The sequence below is a fragment of the Pristiophorus japonicus genome, chromosome 3 (assembly GCF_044704955.1).
Source record: "Pristiophorus japonicus isolate sPriJap1 chromosome 3, sPriJap1.hap1, whole genome shotgun sequence".
Classification (NCBI taxonomy): Eukaryota; Metazoa; Chordata; class Chondrichthyes; family Pristiophoridae; genus Pristiophorus; species Pristiophorus japonicus.
Window position 1 is genome coordinate 162,533,045 of NC_091979.1, and position 25,397 is coordinate 162,558,441.

General features: G+C 44.1%; 4 protein-coding genes across 4 annotated transcripts; all 4 read right to left on the minus strand.

The window, feature by feature from the left end:
- Positions 1 to 2,954: 2,954 nt before the first annotated feature.
- On the minus strand, positions 2,955 to 4,058 carry LOC139259980 (gamma-crystallin S-1-like). The gene is made up of 2 exons (XM_070875999.1): positions 3,783 to 4,058; positions 2,955 to 3,230 (listed from the first exon to the last, which is right to left on the minus strand). The coding sequence occupies exons 1-2, from the start codon at positions 4,056 to 4,058 to the stop codon at positions 2,955 to 2,957; spliced, it is 552 nt and encodes a 183-aa protein (XP_070732100.1).
- An 8,993-nt stretch (positions 4,059 to 13,051) lies between these two features.
- LOC139254530 (gamma-crystallin S-1-like) lies at positions 13,052 to 16,032 on the minus strand. The gene is made up of 3 exons (XM_070873744.1): positions 15,951 to 16,032; positions 13,880 to 14,157; positions 13,052 to 13,327 (listed from the first exon to the last, which is right to left on the minus strand). The coding sequence occupies exons 1-3, from the start codon at positions 16,030 to 16,032 to the stop codon at positions 13,052 to 13,054; spliced, it is 636 nt and encodes a 211-aa protein (XP_070729845.1).
- Positions 16,033 to 18,664: 2,632 nt separating this feature from the next.
- Positions 18,665 to 21,738, minus strand: LOC139254546 (gamma-crystallin S-1-like). Its single transcript, XM_070873745.1, has 3 exons — positions 21,633 to 21,738; positions 19,493 to 19,770; positions 18,665 to 18,940 (listed from the first exon to the last, which is right to left on the minus strand). Exons 1-3 carry the CDS (start codon positions 21,736 to 21,738, stop codon positions 18,665 to 18,667), a joined length of 660 nt encoding a protein of 219 aa, XP_070729846.1.
- A 2,555-nt stretch (positions 21,739 to 24,293) lies between these two features.
- Positions 24,294 to 25,397, minus strand: LOC139254562 (gamma-crystallin S-1-like). Its single transcript, XM_070873746.1, has 2 exons — positions 25,122 to 25,397; positions 24,294 to 24,569 (listed from the first exon to the last, which is right to left on the minus strand). Exons 1-2 carry the CDS (start codon positions 25,395 to 25,397, stop codon positions 24,294 to 24,296), a joined length of 552 nt encoding a protein of 183 aa, XP_070729847.1.

The following is a 25,397-nucleotide window of genomic DNA, read 5'->3' on the forward strand; positions in this document are numbered from 1 at the left end:
CCTAATATTTCCTTATGTGTCTTGATGTCAAATTTTGTTTGAAACTGCTCTAATGAAGCAACTTGGTACCTTTTACTATGTTAATTGAACTCTGTAAATATCAACTTTCGCTGTCTCCAGACTAGATCCAAAACCAGCGTAACCTCTGTCGTCGAGCTACAATACGCGGATGACGCCTGTGTCTGCTAACACACTGAGGCTGAACTCCAGGACATACTCGACATATTTACTGAAGCGTACAAAAGCATGGGCCTTGCGCAAAACATCAGTAAGACAAAGGTCCTCCACCAGCCCGTCCTCACAGCCCAGCATTGCCCCCCCAGTCATCAAGATTCACGGCGGAGCACTGGACAACGTGAACCACTTCCCTTATCTCGGGCACCTCCTATCAACAAGAGCAGGCATTGATGACAAGATCCAACACCGCCTCCAATGCGACAGTGCAGCCTTCGGTCGCCTGAAGAAAAGAAAGTTTGAAGACCAGGCCCTCAAAACTGTCACCAAGCTCATGGTCTATGGGGCTGTAGTAATACCTCCCTTCTGCATGGCTCAAAAACATGGACCATGTACAGTAGACACCTCAAGTCGCTGGAGAAATAGCACCAATGATGTCTCCGCAAGATCCTATAAATCCCCTGGAAGGACAGATGCACAAACGTTAGCGTCCTCGAACAGACCAACATCCACAACATTAACGCACTGACCACATGTGATCAGCATCGCTGGGCAGGCCACATAGTTCGCATGACAGACACGAGACTCCCAAAGCAAGCGCTCTATTTGGAACTCCTTCACTGCAAACGAGCAAAAGGTGAGCAGTGAAAACGTTACAAGGACACCCTCAAAGCCTCCCTGATAAAGTGCAACATCCCCACTGACACCTGGGAATCCCTGGCCAATGACTTGCCCTAAATAGAGGAAGTGCATCCGGAAGTGCGCTGAGCTCCTCGAGTCTCGTCAATGAAAGCATGCAGAAATCAAGCGCAGGCAGCGGAAAGAGCGTGCGGCAAACCAGTCCCACCCACCCCTTCCCTCAGCGACTATTTGTCCCACCTGTGACAGAGACTGTGGTTCTCATATTGGACTCTACAACAATCTAAGAACTCATGTTAAGAGTGGAAGCAAGTCTTCCTCGATTCCGAGGGACTGCCTATGATGATGATAAATACCAGTTGTTGTTGTTGTGTAACTGCCTAGTTCTTCTTGCAAAAGGCCAAGGTAAAGACATACATAGCGAGAGCATCTCGCATAGATTGTACACATCTGTTTGAGTATAGTTTCCAGATTGTGCCAGTGCTCCATCTCAAAATCCTTCATACAATGATATCATGGCAGGCATCAAGCTGCTGATACTATTTCCTTCACGTGCAGCCAAATTGTGGGTGCAGTTTATTAACATTAATAACACACCATGTATTTCAAACCGAGTCTTGCATATAAATGTACTGCACCCTTTTTTGTTTTAAGTGTCAGGACAATTAATAGGAATATTAGAATAGGTAAGAGAACAATAGAAAGTTAATGTGCTGAAAACGGCGATAGTGTTCGAACGTAGCTTTTAGCTGTGTTTATCCTGAGGTCAAAGGTTAAAGGCATGATAGGTATCTTTGTCCCCTTGGAAAAAGTGGTTGGTAAAGGACTAGGAAATAATACATTTTTGCCAAAACTTATGTGATCGGACACCGTTCTCCCATCTCTAGCCTCTATGCTCTCTAATATTCTGGTACTGTCTTTCTCATGTAACTGAGGTTGGCTGAATACTGTGGAGTGTTGCTTGATCATCATTCGGAAGTACGGAGTGTTTATGCAGAAATTTGCCTCAGAATAATCAAGAGTTTGGATTAGCTTGTACAGAGTCTGTGGAAGGAATGGGTTTGATCATCCACGTGGACTCTTCTCTTTTCGTGTTTTTCATGCTCTCAATGTTTGGCAAGAAGAGACACTGCTTTATTATTGTATTTATTTATGTTCTTGGGCTGCATATGAATTATGGCCCGAACGGTGACTAGTGGATGACTTTCTCCAGGTCTAACAGAGATCCAAAATATCGCTGTAATTTCCCAAACATCACTCTACCTTTCCAAAGATCACGTACTTTCCCATAGAACATTTCATGTTCACAGAAAACACTGTATATTCCCAGAGTTCACTGTATTTTCCCAGAGAACAATTTCTATTTGGCAGAGATGACTGTATTTATCTAGAGAATACTGGACATTCCCAGGAAACACTGCATATTCCCAGACATCACTGTATTTTCCCAAACAATACTGTACATTCCCAGAGAATAGTGCACATTCCCAGAAAACAGTGTATATACCCTGAGATCATTGCATTCCCCACAGTTCACTGCATTTCCCCACATTTCACTGTATTTTCCCAGAGAACACTGGCATGTCCTGTTAATTGAGGAACAGCTCAGTTTTGTTTTGTGCTCCCTTACAGCAGCACAACTTGGATTGGGAATAAGGCTGAGGATTGTAGCTATGATAATTTGGCACCAAACCTCTGCTGGATTAACGCATAAATCGTGAAGCTTATATGAATTGGAAAAAGTAGAAAAATCTTAAATAATCGATAAGACCCATTTATTATTGTTCCTTGTTCATGTCACTGACCTGAGGAAGGTCACATCAACACAGATTATGAGACTTTTATTAAAAATATGACTGAGGTTGCAATTCCAGAAGGATCCAGTTGCAGTGTCGAGATTGATTTGGTGAATAATGTAAATGTGCACGTTACCCAACTAAGCACAATAACAGAACCTCCTGTGCTTCATAGATTAGGGGTGAAAACTCAACATGAGACTTTAACTTAGAGATTTTCATGAGATTTCTTTTGATTGCCACACAAAACAAAAATAAGTCAATAAAGATGTCGGTAAAGTTGAGGAGATTTTATTATTTTCAAGAATATTCCAGTTAGAAAATATCGTGTTTTTCAAGAATAATCTAGAAGTCCCTCATTCGCCTGAAAGATCCGACAGTTGAGTTGTAGCCGCCCCAGTCACTGAATCTCCTGTATTCACCGGGTCTCATGAAGTACTGTCGGCCTCTGTAGTTGGGCTGTTCATAGAAGTTCCAGTAACCGTCCATCACATGGCAGGAGTGAATGTCACGGTAACGGAAACGATCGTAGACAGATGGACAGTCATCCATGAATTCCATCATCTGTCCTCCAAAGTCAGGCCTCTCGTAAATTCTCATTCTGTAGTTTCCACCTCGATACTGTAATGTAAATACAATCATCAGTTTGATGAAGCTATAAATCTTGAGTACTTAGAAAAACAGCCTCCTGCTGAGAAGGAAGCAGATGATGTTTGTGAACAGCAATAGACAGTTCAGTAACATGTATTGGATGAGCTGATCATCTGCTAACTGACATCACCATGTGGCTCTTGTGTAAATTGTTACAGAATGCCAGAGAAATGTACCAGAAAATTCAGGACTGATTCTTGTAATAAAGAGCTCTCTGGTTGGGAACGTTTTTACAAAAGGCTCCATATGATGATGTTATTAACGAGGGACATTTTTAAACTTCTATTGATCCAGTTGACTATATTCGTTGCTTATTACTAGAGGGCTGCTCCTTTATAATTTGACAGTGATATTTTATAACAGCAAATTAGGACTGATTCTCCTTGACCCATAGAGAGAGGAGATTGCTTCATGTCAGTAAAAGTGTGATTGAAATGTTGTTTGAACTGAGGTTTCAGTAAGAGTGATGCTTGAGGCAGGTTTTTCTTTGTTTAATTTGTTAACAATCAAATGATAACTTACGTGTGGGTAGGTACGACATGACCTGATGTTGTCATTGAATCCCATCCAGCGTTGGTAGTCAGGATATTCTCCCCTGCTCAGAACATACTGGTATCCCATGTAATTGGGTCTCTCATACCCCACCCACCAGTCACTCTCCACACGGATGGAGTTACAGCGGCTGAAGTAAGGGGACAGGTCAGCACAGTCAGTATTGCACTCGTAGTGCCGACCCTGGAAGTTCCTGTCCTCGTAAAAGATGATCTGTGGAAAGATAGAGGTTTGTAAATTAATCATTTCTCAAAACTAGGAGATACTGAATGAAGAATTCTAATACAATGTGTAATATCTGAGATGTCCTTGCCTTTCCCATTTTGAGCTCACAGTTAGCTTCGTAACTGACTGAATGTTTCACTGCTTCACACAGCTTGGTATTTATACACTGGGCAGAAAGGCCTCTCTGGGCTGTACTTTTGTTATTCTAATGATTCAGGAATGAAAATCAGCAAAAATCGACAAAACGTTCCATTTATTGTAGAAAAACACCTGAAAGACTCCTGCTACATAATTGATTCTTTCCTTTTTGTCTTCATGTCAAGTTAATTATTGTTTGAACATAACAGTTCTGGAACAGTCATGGCTTGAAATGACTCAGCTCTGCTTCAATAGTTTGGTGTTTGCCTCCACCCCCCTCATCTCCAACAACATGTGCGAGCGGCTAAAATTGAAGAGATAGGTTCAGTTTTGTCTGCCGCTTCCCTCCCTCCCCCAGCCCAGTGTCCAAAATTTGATTGCAGTTCCCCTGCCCTAGCCCTGAACTCACATTTTCTCTAGTTTCTCTCCTGTCTCCCCTCATGCCCGTTCCACGCTCATCTTTCCCATGTGACCCACTTACAGCTCCCTTGACCCAATACCAACAAACTGCTGACCACCCAAATTCCCTTCCTGGCTTTATGTCGGCTGATATTGTTGACGATTCTCTCTCCTCAAGTACTGCCTGCTCCCATTCAAATCTGCTATCATCATCCCCCTCTTCAAACAACCATCCCTGACCCCTTTGCTAATGCAAACTACCACCCCACCTCTAACCTCCCTTTCCTCTCCAAAGTCTTTGAATGTGCTGTCGCTTCCCAAATCCGTGACCAAATTTCCTGGAAGTCCATGTTTGAATCCCTCTAATCAGGTTTTCACCCTGGCACAGGACTGAAACGGCCCTTATCAAAGTCACAAAGTCAGCAGTTGGTGAGAGGGGAGCGACCTATAAGAGGCCCAGCGGGAGATCGAGAGCCAGCGGCAGTTGGTGAGAGGGGAGCGACCTATAAAAAGCCCAGCGGGAGATCGAGAGCCAGCGGCAGTTGGTGAGAGGGGAGCGGCCTATAAAAGGCCCAGCGGGAGATCGAGAGCCAGCAGCAGTTGGTGAGAGGGGAGCGACCTATAAAAAGCCCAGCGGGAGATCGAGAGCCAGCGGCAGTTGGTGAGAGGGGAGCGACCTATAAAAAGCCCAGCGGGAGATCAAGAGCCAGCGTACTGGTGCAGCTACAGCGCGAGAGAAAGCAAAATAGAAGTAGAAAGTAATCAAAAAGTGACGTTACAGCCAATGGGGTAAGTGATTGGCTGGTGATTGGTGAGTAGCTTTTCTTTTATTTTTTATATCAGTAAGTGAACTGTAACATTGTTATTACCAATTTAAGGGTATCTAAGGTTAAGACATGGCAGGAGAGCTCGGTCACGTGATATGCTCCTCCTGTACCATGTGGGAACTCGGGGACACTTCCGGTGTCCCTGGGCGCTACGTGTGTGGGAAGTGTATCCGCCTCGAGCTCTTGACGGTCCGCGTTGCGGAATTGGAGCTGAGGGTGGATTCACTCTGGAGCATCCACGATGCTGAGAATGACGTGAGTATCACGTGTAGTGAGTTGGTCTTACCGCAGGAGAAGGGTCCACAGCCAGATAGGGAATGGAAGATCAGCAGGAAGAGCAGTGCAAGAAAGATAGTGCAGGGGTCCCCTGTGGTCATCCCCCTGCAAAACAGATACACTGCTTTGAGTACTGTTGGGGAGGATGACTCATCGGGAGGGCAGCAGCAGCCAAGTTCATGGCACCGTAGATGGCTCTGCTGCAAAGGAGGGCAGGAAAAAGATTGGGAGCGCGATAGTGATAGGGGATTCGATGGTGAGGGGAATAGATAGGCGTTTCTGCGGACGCAACCGAGACTCCAGGATGGTATGTTGCCTCCCTGGTGCAAGGGTCAAGGATGTCTCGGAGCGGGTGCAGGACATTCTGAAATGGGAGGGAGAACAGCCAGTTGTCGTGGTGCACATTGGTACCAACGACATAGGTAAAAAAAGGGATGAGGTCCTATGAAAAGTATTTAAGGAGCTAGGAGCTAAATTAAAAAGTAGGACCTCAAAAGTAGTAATCTCGGGATTGCTACCAGTGCCACGTGCTAGTCAGAGTAGGAATCGCAGGATAGCGCAGATGAATACATGGCTTGAGCAGTGGTGCAGCAGGGAGGGATTCAAATTCTTGGGGCATTGGAACCGGTTCTGGGGGAGGTGGGACCAGTACAAACCAGACGGTCTGCACCTGGGCAGGACCGGAACCAATGTCCGAGGGGGAATGTTTGCTAGTGCTGTTGGGGAGGAGTTAAACTAATATTGCAGGGGGATGGGAACCTATGCAGGGAGACAGAGGGAGACAAAAATGAGGCAAAAGCAAAAGACAGAAAGGAGATGAGGAAAAGTGGAGGGCAGAGAAACCCAAGGCAAAGAACAAAAAGGGCCACTGTACAGCAAAATTCTAGAAGGACAAAGGGTGTTAAAAAAGCAAGCCTGAAGGCTTTGTGTCTTAATGCAAGGAGTATCCGCAATAAGGTGGATGAATTAACTGTGCAAATAGATGTTAACAAATATGATGTGATTGGGATTACGGAGACGTGGCTCCAGGATGATCAGGGCTGGTAACTCAACATCCAGGGGTATTCAACATTCAGGAAGGATAGAATAAAAGGAAAAGGAGGTGGGGTAGCATTGCTGGTTAAAGAGGAGATTAATGCAATAGTTAGGAAAGACATTAGCTTGGATGATGTGGAATCTATATGGGTAGAGCTGCAGAACACTAAAGGGCAAAAATCGTTAGTGGGAGTTGTGTACAGACCTCCAAACAGTAGTAGTGATGTTGGGGAGGGCATCAAGCAGGAAATTAGGAGTGCATGCAATAAAGGTGCAGCAGTTATAATGGGTGACTTTAATATGCACATCGATTGGGCTAGCCAAACTGGAAGCAATACAGTGGAGGAGGATTTCCTGGAGTGCATAAGGGATGGTTTTCTAGACCAATATGTCGAGGAACCAACTAGGGGGGAGGCCATCTTAGACTGGGTGTGGTGTAATGAGAGAGGATTAATTAGCAATCTCATTGTGCGAGGCCCCTTGGGGAAGAGTGACCATAACATGGTGGAATTCTGCATTAGGATGGAGAATGAAACAGTTAATTCAGAGACCATGGTCCAGAACTTAAAGAAGGGTAACTTTGAAGGTATGAGGCATGAATTGGCTAAGATAGATTGGCTAATGATACTTAAGGGGTTGACTGTGGATGGGCAATGGCAGACATTTAGAGACCGCATGGATGAATTACAACAATTGTACATTCCTGTCTGGCGTAAAAATAAAAAAGGGAAGGTGGCTCAACCGTGGCTATCTAGGGAAATCAGGGATAGTATTAAAGCCAAGGAAATGGCATACAAATTGGCCAGAAATAGCAGCGAACCTGGGGACTGGGAGAAATTAGGAACTCAGCAGAGGAGGACAAAGGGTTTGATTAGGGAAGGGAAAATGGAGTACGAGAAGAAGCTTGCAGGGAACATTAAGGCGGATTGCAAAAGTTTCTATAGGTATGTAAAGAGAAAAAGGTTAGTAAAGACAAACGTAGGTCCCCTGCAGTCAGAATCAGGGGAAGTCATAACAGGGAACAAAGAAATGGCAGACCAATTGAACAAGTACTTTGGTTCAGTATTCACTAAGGAGGATACAAATAACCTTCCGGATATAAAAGTGGTCAGAGGGTCTAGTAAGGAGGAGGAACTGAGGGAAATCTTTATTAGTCGGGAAATTGTGTTGGGGAAATTGATGGGATTGAAGGCCGATAAATCCCCAGGGCCTGATGGACTGCATCCCAGAGTAGTTAAGGAGGTGGCCTTGGAAATAGCGGATGCATTGACAGTCATTTTCCAACATTCCATTGACTCTGGATCAGTTCCTATTGAGTGGAGGTAGCCAATGTAACCCCACTTTTTAAAAAAGGAGGGAGATAGAAAGCAGGGAATTATAGACCGGTCAGCCTGACCTCAGTAGTGGGTAAAATGATGGAATCAATTATGAAGGATGTCATAGCAGCGCATTTGGAAAATGGTGACACGATAGGTCCAAGTCAGCATGGATTTGTGAAAGGGAGATCATGCTTGACAAATCTTCTGGAATTTTTTGAGGATGTTTACAATAAAGTGGACAAAGGAGTACCAGTTGATGTGGTATATTTGGACTTTCAGAAGGCTTTCGACAAGGTCCCACACAGGAGATTAATGTGCAAAGTTAAAGCACATGAGATTGGGGGTAGTGTGCTGACGTGGATTGAGAACTGGTTGTCAGACAGGAAGCAAAGAGTAGGAGTAAATGGGTACTTTTCGGAATGGCAGGCAGTGACTAGTGGGGTACCGCAGGGTTCTGTGCTGGGGCCCCAGCTGTTCACATTGTACATTAATGATTTAGACGAGGGGATTAAATGTAGTATCTCCAAATTTGCGGATGACACTAAGTTGGGTGGCAGTGTGAGCTGCGAGGAGCATGCTATGAGGCTGCAGAGTGACTTGGATAGGTTAGGTGAGTGGGCAAATGCGTGGCAGATGAAGTATAATGTGGATAAATGTGAGGTTATCCACTTTGGTGGTAAAAACAGAGAGACAGACTATTATCTGAATGGTGACAGATTAGGAAAAGGGGAGGTGCAACGAGACCTGGGTGTCATGGTACATCAATCATTGAAGGTTGGCATGCAGGTACAGCAGGCGGTTAAGAAAGCAAATGGCATGTTGGCCTTCATAGCGAGGGGATTTGAGTACAGGGGCAGGGAGGTGTTGCTACAGTTGTACAGGGCCTTGGTGAGGCCACACCTGGAGTATTGTGTACAGTTTTGGTCTCCTAACTTGAGGAAGGACATTCTTGCTATTGAGGGAGTGCAGCGAAGATTCACCAGACTGATTCCCGGGATGGTGGGACTGACTTATCAAGAAAGACTGGATCAACTGGGCTTGTATTCACTGGAGTTCAGAAGAGTGAGAGGGGACCTCATAGAAACGTTTAAAATTCTGACGGGTTTGGACAGGTTGGATGCAGGAAGAATGTTCCCAATGTTGGGGAAGTCCAGAACCAGGGGTCACAGTCTAAGGATAAGGGGTAAGCCATTTAGGACCGAGATAAGGAGAAACTTCTTCACCCAGAGAGTGGTGAACCTGTGGAATTCTCTACCACAGAAAGTAGTTGAGGCCAATTCACTAAATATATTCAAAATGGAGTTAGATGAAGTCCTTACTACTCGGGGGATCAAGGGGTATGCCGTGAAAGCAGGAAGGGGGTACTGAAGTTTCATGTTCAGCCATGAACTCATTGAATGGCGGTGCACGCTAGAAGGGCTGAATGGCCTGCTCCTGCACCTATTTTCTATGTTTCTATGTTTTTATGTTTTAACTCTGACCATGGTAATCTGTCCCTCCTTATCCTCCTCACCCTGTCTGCAGCCTTTGACACGGTTGACCACACCATCCTCCTGAAATGCCTCTCCTCCATCATCCAGCTGTGTGGGGCTTCATTCACCTGCTTCCATTCGTATCTATCCAGTCATAGCCAGAGAATTACATTCAATGGTTTCTCTTCCTGCCCCACACCATTACCTGTGGTTACCCGCAATGATCTATCCTTGGCCTCCCTCTATTTCTCATCTACGTTGTACCCCTCAACGACATCTTGCAAAACATCAGGTTCCACATGTACTCTGATGATACCCAATTCTACCTCACCACCACCACTCTTGACCCATCCACTATCTCTAATTCGTCACATTGCTTGTCCAACATCCAGTACGGGATGAGCAGAAATTTCCTTCAACTAACTATTGTGAAGACGAAAGCCAACGTCTTCAGTCCCCGCCACACTCCATTCCCTCACCACCGACTCCGTCCCTCTACCTTGCAACCGTCTGAGGGTGTTTGCAACATTGGCCAATCTTTTCACTTCTCCACCTCACTTTCCTTCTTTAAGGCACTCCTTAAAATCTTCCTCTTTCACCAAACTTTTGGTGATATGACCTAATGTGGCTTGACGTCAGATTTTGTTTGAAACTGCTCTAATGAAACAACTTGGTACATTTTACTATGTTAATTGAACTCTGTAAATATCAACCTTCGCCGACTCCAGACTAGATCCAAAACCAGCGTAACCTCTGTCATCGAGCTACAGTACGCGGACGACGCCTGTGTCTGCTAACACACTGAGGCTAAACTCCAGGACATACTCGACGTATTTACTGAAGCGTACAAAAGCATGGGCCTTGCGCAAAACATCAGTAAGACAAAGGTCCTCCACCAGCCCGTCCTCACAGCTCTGCATTGCCCCCCAGTCATCAAGATTCACGGCGGATCCCTGGACAACGTGAACCACTTCCCTTATCTCGGGCACCTCCTATCAACAAGAGCAGGCATTGATGATGAGATCCAACACCGCCTCCTATGCGCCAGTGCAGCCTTCAGCCACCTGAGGAAAAGAGGTTTTGAAGACCAGGCCCTCAAAACTGTCACCAAGCTCATGGTCTATAGGGCTGTAGTAATACCCGCCCTTCTGCATGGCTCAAAAACATGGACCATGTACAGTAGACACCTCAAGTCGCTGGAGAAATACCACCAATGATGTCTCCGCAAGATCCTACAAATCCCCTGGGAGGACAGATGCACCAACGTTAGCGTCCTCGACCAGGCCAGCAACCCCAGCATTAACGCACTGACCACACGTGATCCACTTCGCTAGGCAGGCCACATAGTTCGCATGACAGACACGAGACTCTCAAAGCAAGCGCTCTGCTCGCAACTCCTTCACGGCAAACGAGCCAAAGGTGAGCAGTGAAAACGTTACAAGGACACCCTCAAAGCCTCCCTGATAAAGTGCAACATCCCCACTGACACCTGGGAGTCCCTGGCCAATGACTTGCCCGAAGTAGAGGAAGTGCATCCGGAAGGCCGCTGAGCTCCTTGAGTCTCGTCACCGAGAGCATGCAGAAATCAAGCGCAGGCAGCGGAAAGAGCGTGCGGCAAACCAGTCCCACCCACCCCTTCCCTCAGCGACTATTTGTCCCACCTGTGACAGAGACTGTGGTTCTCATATTGTTCTGTACAGCAACCTAAGAACTCATGTTAAGAGTGGAAGCAAGTCTTCCTCAATTCCGAGGGACTGCCTATGATGATGATAAATACCAGTTGTTGTTGTTGTGTAACTGCCTAGTTCTTCTTGCAAATGGCCAAGGTAAAGCCATACATAGCGAGAGCATCTCGCATAGATTGTACACAGCTGTTTGAGTTTAGTTTCTAGATTGTGCCAGTGCTCCCTCTCAAAATCCTTCATACAATGATATCATGGCAGGCATCAATCTGCTGATACTATTTCCTTCACGTGCAGTCAACTTGTGGGTGCAGTTTATTAACATTAATAACACACCATGTATTTCAAACCGAGTCTTGCATATAAATGTACTGCACCCTTTTTTGTTTTAAATGTCAGGACAATTAATAGGAATATTAGAATAGAATAGAATAGAAAGTTAATGTGCTGAAAACGGCGATAGGGATCGAATGGAGCTTTTAGCTGTGTTTATCCTGAGGTCAAAGGTTAAAGGCATGATAGGTATCTAGGTCCCCTTGGAAAAAGAGGTTGTAAAGGACTAGGAAATAATACATTTTAGCCAAACCTTATGTGATCGGACACCGTTCTCCCATCTCCAGCCTCTACGATCTCTAATATTCCGGTACTGTCTTTCTCATGTAACTGAGGTTGGCTGAATACTGTGGAGTGTTGCTTGATCATCATTCGGAAGTACGGAGTGTTTATGCAGAAACTTGCCTCAGAATAATCAAGAGTTTGGATTAGCTTGTACAGAGTCTGTGGAAGGAATGGGTTTGATCATCCACGTGGACTCTTCTCTTTTCGTGTTTTTCATGCTCTCAATGTTTGGCAAGAAGAGACACTGCTTTATTATTGTATTTATTTATGTTCTTGGGCTGCATATGAATTATGGCTGAAAAGATGAATAGTGGATGACTTTCTCCAGGTCTAACAGAGATCCAAAATATCGCTGTAATTTCCCAATCATCACTCAACCTTTCCAAAGATCACTGTACTTTCCCATAGAACATTACATGTTCACAGAAAACACTGTATATTCCCAGAGTTCACTGTATTTTCCCAGAGAACAATATATATTTCCCAGAGATCACTGTATTTATCTAGAGAATACTGTACATTCCCAGGAAACACTGTATATTCCCAGACATTATTGTATTTTTCCAGACAATACTGTATATTGCCAGAGAATAGTGTACATTCCCAGAAAACCGTGTATATATCCAGAGATCATTGCATTCCCCACAGTTCACTGCATTTCCCCACAGTTCACTGTAATTTCCCAGAGAACACTGGCATGTCCTGTTAATTGAGGAACAGCCCAGTTTTGTTTTGTGCTCCCTTACAGCAGCGCAACTTGGATTGGGAACAAGGCTGAGGATTGTAGCTGTGATAATTTGGCACCGAACCTCTGCTGGATTAACGTGAACCTTATATGAATTGGAAAAAGTAGAAAACTCTTGAAAAATAGATAAGACCCATTTATTATTGTTCCTTGTTCATGTCACTGACCTGAGGAAGGTCACATCAACACAGATTATGAGACTTTCATTAAAAATATGACTGAGGTTGAAATCCCAGATGAATCCAGTTGCAGTGTCGAGATTGATTTGGTGAATAATGTAAATGTGCACGTTACCCAACTAAGCACAATAACAGAACCTCCTGTGCTTCATAGATTAGGGTTGAAAATTCAACATGAGACTCGAACTTAGAAATTTTCTTGAGATTTCTATTGATTGCCACACAAAACAAAAATAAGTCAATAAAGATGTCGGTAAAGTCGAGAATATTTTATTATTTTCAAAAATATTCCAGTCAGAAAATATCGTGTTTTACAAGAACAATCTAGAAGTCCCTCATTCGCCTGAAAGATCCGACAGTTGAGTTGTAGCCGCCCCAGTCACTGAATCTCCTGTATTCACCGGGTCTCATGAAGTACTGGCGACCTCTGTAGTTGGGCTGTTCATAGAAGGTCCAGTAACCGTCCATCACATGGCAGGAGTGAATGTCACGGTAACGGAAACGATCGTAGACAGATGGACAGTCATCCATGAATTCCATCATCTGTCCTCCAAAGTCAGGCCTCTCGTAAATCCTCATTCTGTAGTTTCCACCTCGGTACTGGAATAGAAATACAATCATTCGTTTGATGAAGCTATAAATCTTGAGTATTTAGAAAAACAGCCTTCTGCTGAGAAGGGAGCAGATGATGTTTGTGAACAGCAATAGACAGTTCAGTAACATGTATTGGATGAGCTGATCAGATGCTAACTGACATCACCATGTGGTTCTTGTGTAAATTGTTACAGAAAGCCAGAGAAATGCACCAGCAAATTCAGGACTGATTCTTGTCATAAAGAGCTCTCTGGTTGGGAACGATTTTACAAAAGGCTCCATATGATGATGTTATTAACGAGGGACATTTCAAAACTTCTGTTGATCCAGTTGACTATATTCGTGGCTTATTACTAGAGTGCTGCTCCTTTGTAATTTGACAGTGACATTTTATAACAGCAAATTTGGACTGATTCTACTTGACTCATAGAGAGAGGAGATTACTTCATGTCAGTAAAAGTTTGATAGAAGTATTGTTTGAACTGAGGTTTCAGTAAGAGTGATGCTTGAGGCAGGTTTTTCTTTGTTTAATTTGTTAAACATTTAATGATAACTTACGTATGGGTAGGTACGACATGACCTGATGTTGTCATTGAATCCCATCCAGCGTTGGTAGTCAGGATATTCTCCCCTGCTCAGAACATACTGGTATCCCATGTAATTGGGTCTCTCATACAGCACCCACCAGTCACTCTCCACACGGATGGAGTTACAGCGGCTGAAGTAAGGGGACAGGTCAGCACAGTCAGTATTGCACTCGTAGTGCCGGCCCTGGAAGTTCCTGTCCTCGTAAAAGATGATCTGTGGAAAGATAGAGATTTGTAAATTAATAAATTCTCAAAACTAGGAGATACTGAATGAAGAATTCTAATACAATGTGTAATATCTGAGATGTCCTTGCCTTTCCCATTTTGAGCTCACAGTTAGCTTCGTAACTGACTGAATGTTTCACTGCTTCACACAGCTTGGTATTTATACACTGGGCAGAAAGGACTCTCTGGGCTGTACTTTTGTGATTCTAATGATTCAGGAATGAAAATCAGCAAAAATCGACAAAGCATTCCATTTATTGTAGAAAAACACCTGAAAGACTCCTGCTACGTAATTGATTCTTTCCCTTTTGTCTTCATGTCAAGTTAATTATTGTTTGAATATAACAGTTCTGGAACAGTCATGGCTTGAAATGACTCAGCTCTGTTTCAATAGTTTGGTGTTTGCCTCCACTCCCCTCATCTCCAACAACATGTGCGAGCGGCTAAAATTGAAGAGATAGGTTCAGTTTTGTCTGCCGCTTCCCTCCCTCCCCCAGCCCACTGTCCAAAATTTGATTGCAGTTCCCCTGCCCTAGCCCTGAACTCACATTTTCTCTAGTTTCTCTCCTGTCTCCCCTCATGCCCGTTCCATGCTCATCTTTCCCATGTGACCCACTTACAGCTCACTTGACCCAATACCAACAAACTGCTGACCACCCAACTTCCCTTCCTGGCTTTATGTCGGCTGATATTGTTAACGATTCTCTCTCCTCAAGTACTGCCTGCTCCCATTCAAATCTACTATCATCATCCTCCTCTTCAAACAACCATCCCTGACCCCTCTGCTAATGCAAACTACCACCCCACCTCTAACCTCCCTTTCCTCTCCAAAGTCTTTGAATGTGCTGTTGCTTCCCAAATCCGTGACCAAATTTCCTGGAAGTCCATGTTTGAATCCCTCTAATCAGGTTTTCACCCTGGCACAGGACTGAAACGGCCCTTATCAAAGTCACAAATGACATTCTATGTAAGTCTGACCATGGTAATCTGTCCCTCCTCATCCTCCTCACCCTGTCTGCAGCCTTTGACACGGTTGACCACACCATCCTCCTGAAATGCCTCTCCTCCATCATCCAGCTGGGTGGGGCTTCATTCACCTGCTTCCATTCGTATCTATCCAGTCATAGCCAGAGAATTACATTCAATGGTTTCTCTTCCTGCCCCACACCATTACCTGTGGTTACCCGCAATGATCTATCCTTGGCCTCCCTCTATTTCTCATCTACGTTGTACCCCTCAACGACATCTTGCAAAACATCAGGTTCCACATGTACTCTGATGATACCCAATTCTACCTCACCACCACCACTCTTGACCCATCCACTATCTCTAATTCGTCACATTGCTTGTCCAACATCCAGTACGGGATGAGCAGAAATTTCCTTCAACTAACTATTGTGAAGACGAAAGCCAACGTCTTCATTCCCCGCCACACTCCATTCCCTCACCACCGACTCCGTCCCTCTACCTTGCAACTGTCTGAGGGTGTTTGCAACATTGGCCAATCTTTCCACTTCTCTACCTCACTTTCCTTCTTTAAGGCACTCCTTAAAATCTACCTCTTTCACCAAACTTTTGGTGATATGACCTAATATTTCCTTATGTGGCATGACGTCAGATTTTGTTTGAAACTGCTCTTATGAAACAACTTGGTACATTTTACTATGTTAATTGAACTCTGTAAATATCAACCTTCGCCGACTCCAGACTAGATCCAAAACCAACGTAACCTCTGTCGTCGAGCTACAGTACGCGGACGACGCCTGTGTCTGCTAACAGACAGAGGCTAAACTCCAGGACATACTCGACGTATTTACTGAAGCGTACAAAAGCATGGGCCTTGCGCAAAACATCAGTAAGACAAAGGTCCTCCACCAGCCCGTCCTCACAGCCCAGCATTGCCCCCCACTCATCAAGATTCACGGCGGAGCCCTGGACAACGTGAACCACTTCCCTTATCTCGGGCACCTCCTATCAACAAGAGCAGGCAGTGGTGATGAGATCCAACACCGCCTCCAAAGCGCCAGTGCAGTCTTCGGCCACCTGAGGAAAAGAGGTTTTGAAGACCAGGCCCTCAAAACTGTCACCAAGCTCATGGTCTATAGGGCTGTAGTAATACCCGCCCTTCTGCATGGCTCAAAAACATGGACCATGTACAGTAGACACCTCAAGTCGCTGGAGAAATACCACCAATGATGTCTCCGCAAGATCCTATAAATCCCCTGGGAGGACAGATGCACCAACGTTAGCGTCCTCGACCAGGCCAGCAACTCCAGCATTAACGCACTGACCACACGTGATCCACTTCGCTAGGCAGGCCACATAGTTCGCATGACAGACACGAGACTCTCAATGCAAGCGCTCTGCTCGCAACTCCTTCACGGCAAACGAGCCAAAGGTGAGCAGTGAAAACGTTACAAGGACACACTCAAAGCCTCCCTGATAAATTGCAACATCCCCACTGACACCTGGGAGTCCCTGGCCAATGACTTGCCCGAAGTAGAGGAAGTGCATCCGGAAGGCCGCTGAGCTCCTCGAGTCTCGTCACCGAGAGCATGCAGAAATCAAGCGTAGGCAGCGGAAAGAGCGTGCGGCAAACCAGTCCCACCCACCCCTTCCCTCAGCGACTATTTGTCCCACCTGTGACAGAGACTGTGGTTCTCATATTGTTCTGTACAGCAACCTAAGAACTCATGTTAAGAGTGGAAGCAAGTCTTCCTCAATTCCGAGGGATTGCCTATGATGATGATAAATACCAGTTGTTGTTGTTGTGTAACTGCCTAGTTCTTCTTGCAAACGGCCAAGGTAAAGACATACATAGCGAGAGCATCTCGCATAGATTGTACACAGCTGTTTGAGTTTAGTTTCTAGATTGTGCCAGTGCTCCCTCTCAAAATCCTTCATGCAATGATATCATGGCAGGCATCAATCTGCTGATACGATTTCCTTCACGTGCAGCCAACTTGTGGGTGCAGTTTATTAACATTAATAACACACCATGTATTTCAAACCGAGTCTTGCATATAAATGTACTGCACCCTTTTTTGTTTTAAATGTCAGGACAATTAATAGGAATATTAGAATAGGTAAGAGAACAATAGAAAGTTAATATGCTGAAAACGGCGATAGGGATCGAATGGAGCTTTTAGCTGTGTTTATCCTGAGGTCAAAGGTTAAAGGCATGATAGGTATCTAGGTCCCCTTGGAAAAAGAGGTTGGTAAAGGACTAGGAAATAATACATTTTAGCCAAAACTTATGTGATCGGACACCGTTCTCCCATCTCTAACCTCTACGATCTCTAATATCTTTCTCATGTAACTGAGGTTGGTTGAATACTGTGGAGTGTTGCTTGATCATCATTCGGAAGTACGGAGTGTTTATGCAGAAATTTGCCTCAGAATAATCAAGAGTTTGGATTAGCTTGTACAGAGTCTGTGGAAGGAATGGGTTTGATCATCCACATGGACTCTTCTCTTTTCGTGTTTTTCATGCTCTCAATGTTTGGCAAGAAGAGACACTGCTTTATTATTGTATTTATTTATGTTCTTGGGCTGCAGATGAATTATGGCTGAAAAGATGAATAGTGGATGACTTTCTCCAGGTCTAACAGAGATCCAAAATATCGCTGTACTTTCCCAATCATCACTCAACCTTTCCAAAGATCACTGTACTTTCCCATAGAACATTACATGTTCACAGAAAACACTGTATATTCCCAGAGTTCACTGTATTTTCCCAGAGAACAATATATACTTCCCAGAGATCACAGTATTTATCTAGAGAATACTGTACATTCCCAGGAAACACTGTATATTCCCAGACATCACTGTATTTTTCCAGACAATACTGTATATTGCCAGAGAATAGTGTACATTCCCAGAAAACCGTGTATATATCCAGAGATCATTGCATTCCCCACAGTTCACTGCATTTCCCCACAGTTCACTGTAATTTCCCAGAGAACACTGGCATGTCCTGTTAATTGAGGAACAGCCCAGTTTTGTTTTGTGCTCCCTTACAGCAGCGCAACTTGGATTGGGAACAAGGCTGAGGATTGTAGCTGTGATAATTTGGCACCGAACCTCTGCTGGATTAACGCATAAATCGTGAACCTTATATGAATTGGAAAAAGTAGAAAACTCTTGAAAAATAGATAAGACCCATTTATTATTGGTCCTTGTTCATGTCACTGACCTGAGGAAGGTCACATCAACACAGATTATGAGACTTTCATTAAAAATATGACTGAGGTTGAAATCCCAGATGGATCCAGTTGCAGTGTCGAGATTGATTTGGTGAATAATGTAAATGTGCACGTTACCCAACCAAGCACAATAACAGAACCTCCTGTGCTTCATAGATTAGGGTTGAAAATTCAACATGAGACTCGAACTTAGAAATTTTCTTGAGATTTCTATTGATTGCCACACAAAACAAAAATAAGTCAATAAAGATGTCGGTAAAGTCGAGAATATTTTATTATTTTCAAAAATATTCCAGTCAGAAAATATCGTGTTTTACAAGAACAATCTAGAAGTCCCTCATTCGCCTGAAAGATCCGACAGTTGAGTTGTAGCCGCCCCAGTCACTGAATCTCCTGTATTCACCGGGTCTCATGAAGTACTGGCGACCTCTGTAGTTGGGTTGTTCATAGAAGTTCCAGTAACCGTCCATCGCATGGCAGGAGTGAATGTCACGGTAACGGAAACGATCGTAGACAGATGGACAGTCATCCATGAATTCCATCATCTGTCCTCCAAAGTCAGGCCTCTCGTAAATCCTCATTCTGTAGTTTCCACCTCGGTACTGGAATAGAAATACAATCATTCGTTTGATGAAGCTATAAATCTTGAGTATTTAGAAAAACAGCCTCCTGCTGAGAAGGAAGCAGATGATGTTTGTGAACAGGAATAGACAGTTCAGTAACATGTATTGGATGAGCTGATCAGATGCTAACTGACATCACCATGTGGTTCTTGTGTAAATTGTTACAGAATGCCAGAGAAATGTACCAGAAAATTCAGGACTGATTCTTGTAATAAAGAGCTCTCTGGTTGGGAACGATTTTACAAAAGGCTCCATATGATGATGTTATTAACGAGGGACATTTCAAAACTTCTCTTGATCCAGTTGACTATATTCGTGGCTTATTACTAGAGTGCTGCTCCTTTGTAATTTGACAGTGACATTTTATAACAGCAAATTAGGACTGATTCTACTTGACTCATAGAGAGAGGAGATTGCTTCATGTCAGTAAAAGTTTGATAGAAGTGTTGTTTGAACTGAGGTTTCAGTAAGAGTGATGCTTGAGGCAGGTTTTTCTTTGTTTAATTTGTTAAACATCAAATGATAACTTACGTATGGGTAGGTATGACATGACCTGATGTTGTCATTGAATCCCATCCAGCGCTGGTAGTCAGGATATTCTCCCCTGCTCAGAACATACTGGTATCCCATGTAATTGGGTCGCTCATACCCCACCCACCAGTCACTCTCCACACGGATGGAAATACAGCGGCTGAAGTAAGAGGACAGGTCAGCACAGTCAGTATTGCACTCGTAGTGCCGACCCTGGAAGTTCCTGTCCTCATAAAAGATGATCTGTGGAAAGATAGAGGTTTGTAAATTAATAAATTCTCAACACTAGGAGATACTGAATGAAGAATTCTAATACAATGTGTAATATCTGAGATGTCCTTGCCTTTCCCATTTTGAGCTCACAGTTAGCTTCGTAACTGACTGAATGTTTCACTGCTTCACACAGCTTGGTATTTATACACTGGGCAGAAAGGACTCTCTGGGCTGTACTTTTGTGATTCTAATGATTCAGGAATGAAAATCAGCAAAAATCGACAATACGTTTAATTTATAGAAGGAAAATATCTGAAAGACTCCTGCTACGTAATTGATTCTTTCCCATTTGTCTTCACGTCAAGTTAATTATTGTTTGAGCATGACAGTTCTGGAACAGTCATGGCTTGAAATGACACAGCTCTATTTCAATAGTATGGGGTTTGCCTCCACACCCCTCATCTCCAACAACATGTGCGAGGAGCTCATGGACTGCCTTGACACTAAAATTGAAGAGATAGGTTCAGTTTTACTGCCGCTTCCGTCCCTCCCCCAGCCCACTGTCCAAACTTTGACTGCAGTTCCCCTGCCCTAGCCCTTAACTCATATTTTCTCGAGTTTTTCTCCTGTCTCCCCTCATGCCCGCTCCATGCTCATCTTTCCCATGTGACCCACTTACAGCTCACTTGACCCAATACCAACAAACTGCTGACCACCCAACTTCCCTTCCTGGCTTTATGTCGGCTGATATTGTTAATGATTCTCTCTCCTCAAGTACTGCCTGCTCCCATTCAAATCTGCTATCATCATCCCCCTCTTCAAACAACCATCCCTGACCCCTCTGCTAATGCAAACTACCACCCCACCTCTAACCTCCCTTTCCTCTCCAAAGTCTTTGAATGTGCTGTCGCTTCCCAAATCCGTGACCAAATTTCCTGGAAGTCCATGTTTGAATCCCTCTAATCAGGTTTTCACCCTGGCACAGGACTGAAACGGCCCTTATCAAAGTCACAAATGACATTCTATGTAACTCTGACCATGGTAATCTGTCCCTCCTCATCCTCCTCACCCTGTCTGCAGCCTCTGACACGGTTGACCACACCATCCTCCTGAAATGCCTCTCCTCCATTATCCAGTTGGGTGGGGCTTCATTCACCTGCTTCCATTCGTATCTATCCAGTCATAGCCAGAGAATTACATTCAATGGTTTCTCTTCCTGCCCCACACCATTACCTGTGGTTACGCGCAATGATCTATCCTTGGCCTCCCTCTATTTCTCATCTACGTTGTACCCCTCAACGACATCTTGCAAAACATCAGGTTCCACATGTATTCTGATGATAACCAATTCTACCTCACCACCACCACTCTTGACTCATCCACTATCTCTAATTTGTCACATTGCTTGTCCAACATCCAGTACTGGATGAGCAGAAATTTCCTTCAACTAACTATTGTGAAGACGAAAGCCAACGTCTTCAGTCCCCGCCACACTCCATTCCCTCACCACCGACTCCGTCCCTTTATCTTGCAACCGTCTGAGGGTAAACCGTCAGTTTGCAACATTTGTGGCCATGCCTTCAGTTGTCCAGGCCCTAATGCCTGGAAGTCCCTCCTTAAATCTTTCCACCTCTCTCCCTCACTTTCCTTCTTTTTGACACTCCTTAAAATCTTCCTCTTTGACCAAGCTTTTGGTGATATCACCTAATATTTCCTTATGTGGCTTGACGTGAAATGTTGTTTGATAGCGCTCGAGTGAAACACCTTGGTACATTTTACTATGTTAATTGAACTATATAAATACCAACCTTCACCGTCTCCAGACCAGATCCAAAACCACCGTAACCTCTGTCGTCGAGCTACAGTAACGCAGACGACGCCTGTGTCTGCTAACACACAGAGGTTGAACTCCACTAAACGTATTTACTGAAGCGGACAAAAGCATGGGCCTTGCGCAAAACATCAGTAAGACAAAGATCCTCTGCCAGCCCGTCCTCACAGCATAGCAGTGCCACCCAGTCATCAAGTTCCATGGCGGAGCCCTGGACAATATGGAAACCTTCCCTTATCTCGGGCACCTCCTATCAACAACAGCAGGCATTGATGACGAGATCCAACACCGCCTCCAATGCGCCAGTGCAGCCTTTGGCCGCCTGTGTTAAAGAAAGTTTGAAGATCAGGCCCTCAAAACTGTCACCAAGCTCATGGTCTATAGGGCTGTAGTAATACCCGCCCTTCTGAATGGCTCAAAAACATGGACCATGTACAGTAGGCACCTCAAGTCGCTGGAGAAATACCACCAATGATGTCTCCGCAAGATCCTATAAATCCCCTGGAAGGACAGATGCACCAACGTTAGCGTCCTCGACCAGGCCAGCATCCCCAGCATTAACGCACTGACCACACGTGATCCGCTTCGCTGGGCAGGCCACATAGTTCGCATGACAGACACGAGACTTCCAAAGCAAGCGCTCAGCTCGGAACTCCTTCACGGCAAACGAGCAAAAGGTGAGCAGCGAAAACGTTACAAGGACACCCTCAAAGCGTCCCTGATAAAGTCCAACATCCCAACTGACACCTGGGAGGCCCTGGCCAATGACTTGCCCTAAGTAGAGGAAGTGCATCCGGAAAGCCGCTGAGCTCCTCGAGTCTCGTCACCGAGAGCATGCAGAAATCAAGTGCAGGCAGCGAAAAGAGTGTGCGGCAAACCAGTCCCACCCACCCCTTCCCTCAGCGACTATTTGTCCCACTTGTGACAGAGACTGTGGTTCTCATATTGTTCTGTACAGCAACCTAAGAACTCATGTTAAGAGTGCAAGCAAGTCTTCCTCAATTCCGAGGGATTGCCTATGATGATGATAAATACCAGTTGTTGTTGTTGTGTAACTGCCTAGTTCTTCTTGCAAATGGCCAAGGTAAAGACATACATAGTGAGAGCATCTCGCATTGATTGTACACAGCTGTTTGAGTTTAGTTTCCAGATTGTGCCAGTGCTCCCTCTCAAAATCCTTCAGACAATGATGTCATGGCAGGCATCAATCTGCTGATACTATTTCCTTCACGTGCAGCCAACTTGTGGGGGCTGTTTATCAACATTAATTACACACCATGTCTTTCAAACCGAGTCTTGCATATAAATGTACTGCACCCTTTTTTGTTTTAACTGTCAGGACAATTAATAGGAATATTAGAATAGGTAAGAGAACAATCGAAAGTTAACGTGCTGAAAACGGAAATAGGAATCGAAAGTAGCTTTTAGCTGTGTTTATCCTGAGGGCAAAGGTTAAAGGCATGATAGGTATCTAGGTCCCCTTGGAAAAAGAGGTTGGTAAAGGATGAGGAAATAATAAATTTTAGCCAAACCTTATGTGATCGGACACCGTTCTCCCATCTCTAGCCTCTATGCTCTCTAATATTCTGGTACTATCTTTCTCATGTAACTGAGGTTGGCTGAATACTGTGGAGTGTTGCTTGATCATCATTCGGAAGTACGGAGTGTTTATGCAGAAATTTGCCTCAGAATAATCAAGAGTTTGGATTAGCTTGTACAGAGTCTGTGGAAGGAATGGGTTTGATCATCCACATGGACTCTTCTCTTTTCGTGTTTTTCATGCTCTCAATGTTTGGCAAGAAGAGACACTGCTTTATTATTGTATTTATTTATGTACTTGGGCTGCATATGAATTATGGCCCGAACGGTGACTAGTGGATAACTTTCTCCAGGTCTAACAGAGATCCAAAATATCGCTGTAATTTCCCAAACATCACTCTACCTTTCCAAAGATCACTGTACTTTCCCATAGAACATTACATGTTCACAGAAAACACTGTATATTCCCAGAGTTCACTGTATTTTCCCAGAGAAAAATCTATATATCCCAGACATCACAGTATTTATCTAGAGAATACTGTACATTCCCAGGAAAACTGTACATTCCCAGAAAGCAGTGTATTTTCCTAGAGATCATTGCATTCCCACAGTTCACTGCATTTCCCCACAGTTCACTGTATTTTCCCAGAGAACACTGGCATGTCCTGTTAATTGAGGAACAGCCCAGTTTTGTTTTGTGCTCCCTTCCAGCAGCGCAACTTGGATTGGGAACAAGGCTGAGGATTGTAGCTGTGATAATTTGGCACCAAACCTCTGCTGGATTAACGCATAAATCGTGAAGCTTATATGAATTGGAAAAAGTAGAAAAATTTCTAAAAATAGATAAGACATTTATTATTGTTCCTTGTTCATGTCACTGACCTGAGGATGGTCACATCAACACAGATTATGAGACTTTTATTAAAAATATGACTGAGGTTGCAATCCCAGAAGGATCCAATTGCAGTGTCGAGATTGATTTGGTGAATAATGTAAATGTGCACGTTACCCAACCAAGCACAATAACAGAACCTCCTGTGCTTCATAGATTAGGGGTGAAAACTCAACATGAGACTCGAACTTAGAGATTTTCATGAGATTTCTGTTGATTGCCACACAAAACAAAAATAAATCAATGAAGATGTCGGTAAAGTTGAGGATATTTTATTATTTTCAAGAATATTCCAGTCAGAAAATATCGTGTTTTACAAGAATAATCTAGAAGTCCCTCATGCGCCTGAAAGATCCGACAGTTGAGTTGTAGCCGCCCCAGTCACTGAATCTCCTGTATTCACCGGGTCTCATGAAGTACTGTCGGCCTCTGTAGTTGGGCTGTTCATAGAAGTTCCAGTAACCGTCCATCACATGGCAGGAGTGAATGTCACGGTAACGGAAACGATCGTAGACAGATGGACAGTCATCCATGAATTCCATCATCTGTCCTCCAAAATCAGGCCTCTCGTAAATCTTCATTCTGTAATTTCCACCTCGGTACTGGAATGGAAATACAATCATTAGTTTGATGAAGCTATAAATCTTGAGTATTTGGAAAAACAGCCTCCTGCTGAGAAGGAAGCAGATGATGTTTGTGAACAGCAATAGACAGTTCAGTAACATGTATTGGATGAGCTGATCAGATGCTAACTGACATCACCATGTGGTTCTTGTGTAAATTGTTACAGAATGCCAGAGAAATGTACCAGAAAATTCAGGACTGATTCTTGTAATAAAGAGCTCTCTGGTTGGGAACGATTTTACAAAAGGCTCCATATGATGATGTTATTAACGAGGGACATTTCAAAACTTCTCTTGATCCAGTTGACTATATTCGTGGCTTATTACTAGAGTGCTGCTCCTTTGTAATTTGACAGTGACATTTTATAACAGCAAATTTGGACTGATTCTACTTGACCCATAGAGAGAGGAGATTACTTCATGTCAGTAAAAGTTTGATTGAAGTGTTGTTTGAACTGAGGTTTCAGTAAGAGTGATACTTGAGGCAGGTTTCCCTTTGTTTAATTTGTTAAACATCAAATGATAACTTACATATGGATAGGTACGACATGACCTGATGTTGTCATTGAATCCCATCCAGCGCTGGTAGTCAGGATATTCTCCCCTGCTCAGAGCATACTGGTATCCCATGTAATTGGGTCTCTCATACACCACCCACCAGTCACTCTCCACACGGATGGAGTTACAGCGGCTGAAGTAAGGGGACAGGTCATTACAGTCAGAATTGCACTCGTAGTGCCGACCCTGGAAGTTCCTGTCCTCGTAAAAGATGATCTGTGGAAAGATAAAGGTTTGGAAATTAATCAT